The sequence below is a fragment of the Equus asinus genome, chromosome 5, assembly GCF_041296235.1.
Source record: "Equus asinus isolate D_3611 breed Donkey chromosome 5, EquAss-T2T_v2, whole genome shotgun sequence".
Taxonomy (NCBI): Eukaryota; Metazoa; Chordata; class Mammalia; order Perissodactyla; family Equidae; genus Equus; species Equus asinus.
This window is the reverse complement of record NC_091794.1, coordinates 78,565,823-78,576,008: the sequence shown is the minus strand read 5'-3', so window position 1 is coordinate 78,576,008 and position 10,186 is coordinate 78,565,823. Positions and strand designations below refer to the sequence as shown.

Below are 10,186 nucleotides of genomic sequence, written 5' to 3'. Positions count from 1 at the left end.
TACCTCTCGTCAAACACTGCCTGCACCTTAGCTGTGAGGCAGCTCGAGACGGCGTGGGGAGTGGGTGGAAATGCGGTGCCTCCTCTTCTGTCAAAATCCTGACCTGACTGCTTTGTCAGCCATCTGATAGGCTTTGTCCTCTACGATGTTCAATTCTTCTGCCTATTTGGTTCCTGAAGGTGAAATCCTATCTTCCAAATCACCACACCCATCCCAGAGGATGCCAGGTCAGCCTTTTTTCCTTCTTCTTCCGGGTAGTGGGGTCCTTATTTCTCTCCAGCTCCAGATTTAATGTTTGCCACTGAGAGGGCCCACCACTCCCACTTGACACACATCTCCCTGGCTCTCAGCAGGGCCCTGAAGTCCTGGAAGAGCCTGCTCCAACATCCCTCAGGAGCCCAATAAACACATTCTGAAGGAGTGAATTCATCCATTTATTCAACTTTCCCATGCGCAAGACCTTTGATGGAGTGTCATGGAGGTCCTTAAAGGAGGGAGTGCTGGGGCAGGGACATGCATAAGGCCTAGGAGCAGTTTTATTTATTTATTTATTTGCTGAGGAACATTCACCCTGAGCTAACATCTGTGCCAGTCTTCCTCTATGTTGTATGTGGGTCGCTGACGCAGCATGGCTGCTGGCGAGTGGTGTAGGTCCATGCCCAGAAACCGGCCTGGGCTGCCAAAGCGGAGCATGCCAAACTTAACTACTACGCCACTGGGCCAGCCCACTAGGAGCAGTTTTAAAGTCTAAGCTTTATTTTAGAGTTGGAGGACAGAAGTGGCCTTAACCTGTGCACAGTCTTGGGGGTGAGACAGCAGATGGGGAATCAGGCTGGAGGTGATGCACAAGTGATGAAGATGCTGTGGTGGCAGTGGTAGTAAAGATTTAATGTTGCATAGATGTAGGTTCTGAGCTAGGGAAGGTGGTGGCACTTTGTCACTTGAGACTCAATTGGAAGAAGGACAGAGCTCACACCTTGCGTATGGAGGGAGAGGGGGAAAAGACCAGCATGTGAAGAAGGGGGTACTCAGCTGTTGCTTCATTCTTGGGGCAGGTGACCAAGGAAGATGACTATCACTTCCTATCCATCCTTGGCACCTTGTTTGGGGAGGAGCATCACCACCCACCAAAGTTTTTAGTTTTGAGTCCAGGCAGAAGCCAGAGAAAAACAAGGAGAAAAAAAGGAGGAGCCAAAAACTGAAGCAAAGTCCATGGGGTGGGCAGCTGGAAGACCCCCTTCAAGGAGCTCTGGGCTGGCAGCTTGTGCTGGGCTTGTGGAAGATTCTCTCAGTAACTGGGGAAACAAGCCCAAGCACGTGTAGGGCTTGTGGGGCTGGGTCACCAGTGTCAACCCACCGCTCCCACTCCAACCGCACACTGGGGCGGTGCACGCTGGCTTTTTCTGAGCAAGTCAGCTCACGCCAAGAGTGGAGCGCAGACCCCAACTGGTCCAAAGAAGGTGTCTTTGCCCTGGGCAAGTCCAAGTGGGACCTGTTTAGGCACAGTCCTGCCAGCCTGGCCCGTGGCTGCCCCCTGGCGCCAACTCACTCCTCCCAAGGGCTCATGTCGGTGTCGATGGCCACGCAGTTGTATGCTGCATAGCGGAGCTTCTCCTCACACACCTTGGCGCTGTGGGTGCAAGGGCTTGGTCAGCGCCAGGTGCAGAGGTCCCTTCACCACTAGCAGGGGCGATGGCACTCAGTTTGTGCACTTCACTACTGGAAGTCCTCCTCCATTCTAGGATGCTACCCCTTCCCCCACTCCCCAGTCCTAGGCCCGAGCTTAGGAACCCACCTGGCATAGTGCGGTAGGAAGAGGGTGCTGGAGCAGGTGGAAGACTCAGGCAGCGCGTCTGTGGTCTCGTAGCTGGGGGCGTGGAGGGGCCACAGATCAGGAAGAATTGTAGGGGCACAGGGCAGGGGTCTGACAAATGAGTGTGTGTGTGTGGGGAGGGCAGAAGGCTGGCCACAGCCCCTTCGGACCTCCCCTCCACACCCACCCCAGCTTGTCCGGGTAGACGAAGATCCGTGCCGGCAGACGGCTGCGGCCCGTGACAAAGCGCAGGAAGCGGCTCCGGTCCTCTGGATGGAGAAGAAAATCAGTGTCCACACTGATGGGGGGGAGGTTCTGCAACTTCCACCCTGCCCCTTTATCCCACAAGAGGACTCCAAGCCCAGGCATTACTCTGCCCTCTTCCACTGACCATTGGTGAAGTTGTTCAGCGCCTCCCAGAAATACTGCACGCGTGTGTCAGATGGCTCGAAGTCCTCAAACCGGGCTGGTGGGGATAAGGCCAGAATTCACTCTTAGGTCCCAACCTACCCAGTCCATAAGCCCCATGCCTGCACTGCACTGCCCTGCTCCACACTCACTGAGCTTGCGCAGAGCATCCACAGTGACCTCTGGATCCCCGCACACCTTCTTCTCCAACTCTTGCCAGGTCAGCAAGTCCAGCACAGCCTGCGGCACCACCTTCAGCAGACCTGCCTGCATAGCTGCCACCTGGGGAGGGGGGAAAACGCCTGGCTGGGGAAGAGGGCACAACTCCCACCTCAGCGTGTGGTGGGGACACTTGGCCTCCACTCATGGAGATAATGGGGGACACGGTCTTTGCTTGGCACTGGGGGTATCTGCACCCCACTGATCAGCATGAATATGGGGCAGAGGAATGGTGGGGGCCAGAGTTCTTGGGAGTGGGTACTGGTGGCCTATCAGGCTGGGCTCTGGTTACTAGGAGCTGTCTAAAGCTCTCCGTTCTACTGGCTTCTGGGTAGTACCTGCTCCTTGCTCTCCTCTAGCCGTGCTTTCTGCACCAGTTGGATGAAACGGGAACGGTCCTCATATCCTACCACGATGCCTGCCCCCCCGGGGATCAGCTCCACCACCTGCTGGTCACTCAGTACAGTGGTGAATGTTAGCTCCTTCCCAAATTTGAACTCAAACGTCTCCTTGTCCATTCCTTCCATCACTTCCAGGAGCTTCACCTGGGGGTTGGAGAGAGGCGGGGAGGTCAACTTTTCATTGTGGAGACAGTCCTTGTTTTTCCTCAAGATGCTCACAGGGAAGTAGGAGAGATAGCCACACAAGGCAGTCCCCATGCAGGCGATGAGGGCAGTGAGGGGGTCAGTAACAGGGGCTGTGAAAGCATCAAGATAACACTTAAGCAGCCTTGGAGGCCAGAGAAGGCGGCTTGGAGGAAATGACCTCTAAGCTGAGACCCAGATGATGGCTGGGACTTGGCTGGGCCACAAGGAAGTCAGCAGAGAGAACATCTTGGAAAAAGGTGCAAAAAGCAAAAGACCTGAGGAATCTGTTTGGCTGGAGCTTGAACGTGAACCAACTGGCCTTGGTTCACATCCTGTATGTACATACAGGAGCCATGCGAGGCCTTTCCAGTTTCCGCATTTTATCCTAAGCCCAGGGCAGAGTGGTTGAAGGGTTTAAATGAGGAGAGTGAGATAAATTACTCTGGCTGCTGGATCAGATGGGTAAGAATGGAGACAGGGACACCAGCTTTTGCAGTCATTCAGAAAGGAAAGTGGCCTGAACCAGGGGGATAGTAGTTAGATGGGAGAAGTGGACAGATTCCAGAGGGAGATGTAATAGAATATGGGAGGTGAGGGAAAAAGGAGTGAAGACTCCCTGAGGGTCTTGGCATTGGGAGGGGTGGGTGGTGGTACCATTCTGAGACAGTGCGCCCTAGAGCATAGTAGACTGGGAAGATGAAGGATGTCCTGAGCCTGAGGTGCCATCTTGGGGCAGATGTTCAGCAGGCAGATGCATACATGGGCCTAGGTCTGGAAGAGAGGCTGGGGCTGGAGGTAAGGATTTAGGGGTCACCAGAACAGAGACACTAGTTGACGCCATGGAAGTAGACGGCATTGGAGAAGGAGTGTGTGTGTGGTAAGAGAAGGTTCAGGACAGCCTTGGAAAGCAGCACCCTTCAGGGGCTGGGCAGAAGAAACAGTGGCTCCAGGCCCTACTCACTAGCACCGAGTCCACAGCTGGGAAGTCCTTACTCCAGCTCACTTCCTCACCAGAGAGCTGCTTCCATACGAAACCAGGCAGAGCCAGGACCTGCGGGATAAAGTCTCACTACTGTCTTCTCGCCCTGAGCTGCCCAGGTTCGGCTGGCCCATCTTCCTTCCAGGGGCCAGGGCTTATCTGATGGAATGTAGGTTAGGTTACTCACCAGGAACTCCTTACCCCGAAGGGCAGCCCCCATCAGCTGTCCGATCCACTCATACTTGGCAAAGTCTCGGCAGGAGGGGTTGGGCACATACATGTCCCGGGCCTCACCGGTGCCATTGCCCTGCTCCCAAGACAGAGCTGTCAGCATGGCCTGGGATGGACCCTATTTTGTTACCCCAGACTCCCCAAAGACTTCCCTGAACACTTTCCACTGGGGGCCCTGAATGGTCCCTCTAAGTGTACACTGGCTCCTACCTCCCTGTCTGCCCAGAGGCTGCCCTGGGCAATTCAGTCCCTCCTCTGCCCGCTCTCTAGGTCAGCCTGGTACCTGGGAGGTTTACAGAGACAGAATAGCAGAAACAACTTGGGAGGTAGGCGTGGAGATTACCTGGTTGGCTGTGCGCACAAAGAAGGGCAGAGGCAGAGGGGTGTCGGCCGAGCTAGGGCACAGCTCTTCTGACATGTCTGCCAGGCTATCCCGGAAACCACCCCCTAAAATGACAGATGCCCTCAGCTGGGGCACTCAAGAGCCCCAGCCCCCATAATAGAGTAGTAAGCAGGTCCCCTATCTTGGTTAGCTGGTGACCCCAGAAGCCTCTACCACTCTAAATAGGGCAGAACCTTTGTTAAGCTCCCTCAGGGCCTCACCTTGGTCAATGATGCCTTCTGCAATGAATTTACACTCCCACCACTGGTCGTAGCGCATGGGCCACCTGTAAGTAGGGGGGGATCTCTGTTATCCTGCTGGGCCAGGGCTCAGACGATTCACCAGCCCAGACACCAGCCAGGAGTAGGGGCTACAGAGGGGTAATGGTGAGGGGTGCCAGACGCAGTGTGTGAATGTAGATGTGTACACGTGTGCCCTGAGCAAGTCCCTCACCCTAATGCCATACCTGTAGTCCAGGGGCTTTTCATACTTGTCAGAGGGCTTGAGGCCTTCATAAACCTGGGGGCAGGGAAAAGGGAAGGGAGTTGTAGGAAAGGCTGTGTCAAGACCTGGCCCTACTCTTGCCCAAAGACCTTACTCAGGTCCCTCTTGGCCTAGCCCCCTAGGCCCCTTACTGACCCTCCCTTAGTCCAACCCCAGGCGGTCCAGACCTGGGTGAAGACTGCGTTCTTGCAGGCAGGGTCCCTTAAGGGGCAGGCGCGGTGTTCCATGGCAAGGCGCCGGTTGATGTACAGGCGTGGCATGAAGCTGGGCTTGCTGCTCTCTGAGTCTCGCAGGCACTGGGCCACCAGGCCCGGTCTCTGGCGCGACAGGAGCAGTAACTGCTTCACTTGCTGGTGAGGAGAAGTGGTCAGAGCAGAACCAGACGGCAGTCAGCTTCTGTCCAGGCGCTGGAAACTTTCTCTATGCCTGGACTCAATCCACCATTCCAGTCCAAGCCTTAGTCCATCCCCATCCTTGCTTCTAGTACCTCCCTTGGTCCAGCCACCAGGGGGAGCTTTCTAAAACAAAACATCTAACTTTGTCCTTACCTTATTTAAAACTTTTCCAGTGGTTACACTGACCTGGGACAAAGTCCCTGTTTCATAGCCTGGCCCAGAGCACCCTCTGCAAGCAGGGCCTGTTTTCTGCCCACCCCTTCCCAGCCTCACCCCCATGTTATACTCACATCTACCTGCACACTTCTCTCAAGTAATCTTGGGCTACTAGTAACTCCCAATATGCACTTTTTATGCAAGCTGCCGTGTCCGTGCTGTCACCTCTCCTCCCCCAGCTCTTGTGTATCTCACACATTATCTGGGGAATAGCACCCCAAACACTAAATTTTGATTATTTATGTCTGGCTTTCTTCCTGTGTTCCCAGAGCCCAGCAAAGGTCCAGGCCTAGAGTAGGTTTTAAGAACTCTGCTGAAGAGTAAATGACTACATGAGCAGAAAGGGGGAGCCTACTGCCAAGAGCAGCAGGGGGTGGGCCTGGCTCACCTTAATCTCACTGAAGGTGCCCAGCGTGTGGTCCCAGGCAGGTACCAGGCGGTGCAAGACGCTGTCTAGGATCTTTATGAATCTGGGGTGGGTGGGTAAAGATAACTGCAGCTAAAGAGTTTGGCATGGATGTAAGACCCCCTCACTCCCGAACACACAAGGACAGGAGAGGGCAGGGCCCAGGGCCTGCTCTGACCCTTGAAGTGGAACAGCTTACAGTATAAGACCTTGGGGACTCCTCCACACAGACAGACAAGACTCAGGATGGGGGAAAGGAAGGGCCTGGCAGGCCCAAGACCACAGCCACCTCTGCAGGAGAACAGCTCTGCGGTACAGCACTTCTGGGTCAGTGCCTTCCAGGCGTGGATATCGCACCAGACTGGTTGGCTGGAACAGGTCTGCATTCAACCCTAGTTCCCGCTGTCTAGATGACTTGATCTTGACCCCTCGAAGACGCACATCAATCCCATCATCTTGGGGAAGAAGTCAGAGTGAGACCATTTGCTGCACCTCAGACTTGAGAATGGCTCCTCAGTGCTCGGCCTTTTGTCACCCTTAGCCCCGAGAAACTTGGGACATTTAGGATCCCCTTCTACTCAACTTCCTGATTATTATATTCTTTGCTGGTTCCTCTGTTCACCATTATAATGTGGGGATTCCTGAGGGTCCCAACTCAGTTCCTCTTCATGGTGAGCCCAACCACTTCTATGGCTATAAGGCAGGCCTATACGCAGCACCTTCTATCCAGCTCAGGGCCCAAAACCTGAAATCCTGGAGTCACTTCAGCTATCACCTTCACCCCAACTCCAAGCCCATCTCCTCCTCTCCACACCCACTGCCAGCTAGCCCCCACCCACCCACTGGAGCTCCCTTTCCCTCCTTAGAGCTGTAAGCCCCACCTCGGCACTCGACGATGCGGATCTCGATGATAGGGAGGTGGACAGTCATGTCCTCCAGGACACAGACATCCCCGATCAGGCTCCTGAGGAGATGGATGTGAGGCACTTTGGATACCCCTTGCCTTCAGGGATCGCTGGGGTCTCACCTAACCTTATATTTTCAAGCTGGGCCAGGCCCCATTGCTAGGATCATGCCCCACCTCCCAGCACAGGTCAGCTCGCTCACTCGTCAATGCTCACGTCACTCAGTTTCTTCAGGTTGTCCCCTTCACCCCCGTAGACCACCACCCGCTTAGGCATAAAGTTGTCATCTGTGGTATCCACTGTGAGTAGCAGCTTCCTAGGGGGTCAGAGCACACACATGAGTCTCTGTACACTCACAGGCATGTGGCTCACCTGCCCTGTCCTACTCGGAGCCCACTCACTTGACAATGGTGCCCTTTTTCATGGTAAGCCGTACCCAGTGCTGGCACTGGGACCCATCGCTCTCCCAGTAGGTGTCTGCGTTGCTGTCTGTCAGGCAGGACACATTGAACTCCTCCTGGAGAGGGGCGAGGAAGTAGAGGCAGTGTTTACCCCTACTCCCTGCACTGGGGGTGTGCTTTGGGCCAGGGAGCACAAGAGAGAAAGCACAGTGGAACTGGGTTAAAAGCACAGCTGGTATGGGTGGAGGCGTTCAGGGGTTCCTATAGGACTTCCAAGATGGGGGGCTAGACTGAGCCTGGCTGTGGGGATTCAGGTTTGGCTCTGGCCTAGAGGTGAGGGTTCTGGATCTAGCAAGATGTGTGACTACATCTTGCTTAGGGTGAGAGGAGTCCCAGCACCCACCGTGTAGGAGGAAACGTCTATGCTCTCCACATACTGCTTCACGCTGCCCAGGTTCTCATCCTCCTTGCCCAGGTGGTCGTACAAGAAGTGGATCAGGTCCTCGTCACATTCATAGGTCCACGTCGGGGGCACATAGCTAAGTAACCCCAAGTCCCTAATTAGGTCGGGCCCAGACCTGGAGTTCCTTCCTCCCCATCCCATCCCTGCTCACTCACAGTAGCCTTTGTACAGCTTCCGTATATGCCTCGGCTGGCTGAGGCCTCGATCCGAGGCGATGCGAGTATGTCAGGTCCACCACCTGTTCCCATCTGCAAGCACAGAGTGGGGGTGGCATGGGGTGACATCCGCGGGGGCAGGACACCCCCCTCCAGGCCCTGGAGCCTTCTCCAGAGCTCTATCGCCTCCAAACTACACCCCCAAAAGTCCCACCCGAGCAGCCGTCAGGTCCGGCCCCTTCCGGCTCTTAACCCTGCCTTCGTTCCTTATCCCACTTTCTGGGCGTGCTAGACTAGTTTCCAACCCCTCCGGGGCCTGGCCGGTTGACAGCAAGCCCCGCCCCTCCAAGTGCGGGACCTGAGCACCGGCCGGTAGTCCACGCCGAACAGCTGCTGCTGCCGCTGGAGGTGGTCGGGAGTGTCGATGGGGACGAGGCGGGCCCCGCCCTCTGCTGGGCGGCACACGAGCAGCCAGCCTTCGTCCAGCCCGCAGTCGCCCAGGTGTTCGGCCAGCTGCTCCTGCCGGGACGCACCAGATGGGGACAGCCGTCAGGGAACTGCCCAGGGCCCGCCCTGCCCAGCCCAAGGCAAAGGGCACCGAATGCCATGCCAGCTCAACATGAGGGAGGGGAGGGGGACAGCCAGGGGCTTCCCTGGTCCCGAGGGTCTTTTGTGGGGCCCGCAGGACACGGCACACCTTGGTCAGCTTCACCCAGAGCCCGTGGCCGTTGCACAGCTCCTCGCCCGTGGTGCGCACGCAGGCGCCGCGCCGGAGCTCGATGCTGTCCCGGGCGGCGCGGAGGGGCCCGGAGCCGGTACCGGCGGCCGCGCCCGCGGCGCCCACACGCAGCCCCAGGCCCTCCGCCTCCCACACCGGCAGCAGCACACGCGACGGTCCCGCTGGGTCCTTGTAAAGCTTGTAGAGCACCTCGCGCGGCACGAAAGCCAGCGCCGATGGCAGCGGCCGCCCGGCGCGGAGGTTTCGCGCTGCCTCCGCCAGGAAGCGCACGCGGCCCAGCAGCTGCCGCGGAGACTCTAGCGCCACGCCGGGGGTGGCCATAGCGAAGCGGCGGAAGGAAGCCCAGGGGCAATCCAGACCCTGGAGCAGAGGCCGCGAAGGCTGACCGAGCTTCCCACCGCGCTCAGCCCCGCCTTTCGGCCCGCCTTCGCCGTAAGTTCCAGAATAAGAGCACCCCACATTCCAGCCGTATTGCTCCGTGTACTCGGATATTCAACCATATTACCTACCTCGTGCCTCCTACCCAGGCAACAAGATCTAAGTTCAGTACATAGTTTCTACCTGATCGATCTCCCCTCTCCATCCTCACTTCTACTACCATTTTATCCCCACTGCTACTACCCTCATTCAAGCCACCATCCTATCTTGCTTAGATCATTGTAACAGCCATTTTTCTGGTCCTCCGGCCTCCTCTTTTGCCTCCCCGCCCTCAATGAGCCGTACTACAACCAGAGGAATCTTTAAAAAATCTGCTAGACATCCTCTCTGGCTCCCCAGTCTAGGGGGAGTGTGAGTAAAATGTTTGGGAGAATAACCCCCTCCCCAGCCCTGTCACAGACAGGAGTCTTGAGTCATTCAGGCTTGATCTTGGTGGTTACTCCTAATCCCAGGACACTGGTGATCAATATCCAGTGTCTCCCTGAAATTCTAAACTAGATGAGAGGAAAGGCCGACGGCTGAGGTGGGAAGGGAGGAGACAAAAAAAGATGGACAGCAGCTGTTGGTGAAGTACAACCGTGGAAGAAAAGAAAACTTTGTCCCCACATCCCCTTCACTAAAGAAAAACCAAAACAGTTTTATTGCGATATAATTCATATACTGTACAATTCACCTCTTTAAGGTGTACAATTCAATAGATTTTGGTATATTTCATTATTAGTTTTTAAAAAATTGTGATAAAATATAAGTAAATTTTCCATTTTAACCATTTTTAAAAAATGTACAAATATCTTTCCAAAACTTTTTCATTCCCCCAACAGAAACTCTGTACCCAGTAAGCAATAACTCTTCAGTGCCCCCTCTCCCTGGTAAACTCTGATCTACTTTCTGCCTCTATGAATCTGCTTATTATAAGTATTTCATATAAATGGAACCATACAGTAT

The 10,186-nt window shown here is 55.4% G+C and overlaps 1 protein-coding gene across 1 annotated transcript; it reads right to left on the bottom strand.

The window, feature by feature from the left end:
- Positions 1–421: 421 nt before the first annotated feature.
- Positions 422–9,253, bottom strand: HECTD3 (HECT domain E3 ubiquitin protein ligase 3). The gene is made up of 21 exons (XM_044770665.2): positions 8,762–9,253; positions 8,423–8,583; positions 8,065–8,157; positions 7,850–7,985; positions 7,447–7,562; positions 7,248–7,361; positions 7,022–7,104; positions 6,430–6,595; positions 6,123–6,204; positions 5,291–5,473; positions 5,086–5,138; positions 4,841–4,905; positions 4,581–4,684; positions 4,194–4,313; positions 3,989–4,078; positions 2,779–2,985; positions 2,374–2,503; positions 2,205–2,279; positions 2,001–2,082; positions 1,796–1,867; positions 422–1,630 (listed from the first exon to the last, which is right to left on the bottom strand). The coding sequence occupies exons 1-21, from the start codon at positions 9,122–9,124 to the stop codon at positions 1,546–1,548; spliced, it is 2,580 nt and encodes an 859-aa protein (XP_044626600.2). The 5' UTR covers positions 9,125–9,253; the 3' UTR covers positions 422–1,545.
- Positions 9,254–10,186: the final 933 nt, after the last annotated feature.

Bases quoted from the DNA above. Each gene is read 5' to 3' on its own strand.
- HECTD3 (XM_044770665.2), bottom strand. From the start codon at position 9,124: ATGGCCACCCCCGGCGTGGCGCTAGAGTCTCCGCGGCAGCTGCTGGGC. The intron at 5,139-5,290 runs GTCTGGACCGCC...CCCTGCCCCCAG, and splicing joins AGAACGCAGTCTTCACCCAG to GTTTATGAAGGCCTCAAGCC. The intron at 1,868-2,000 runs GTGGGTGTGGAG...CCACGCCCCCAG, and splicing joins GTCTACCCGGACAAGCTGGG to CTACGAGACCACAGACGCGC.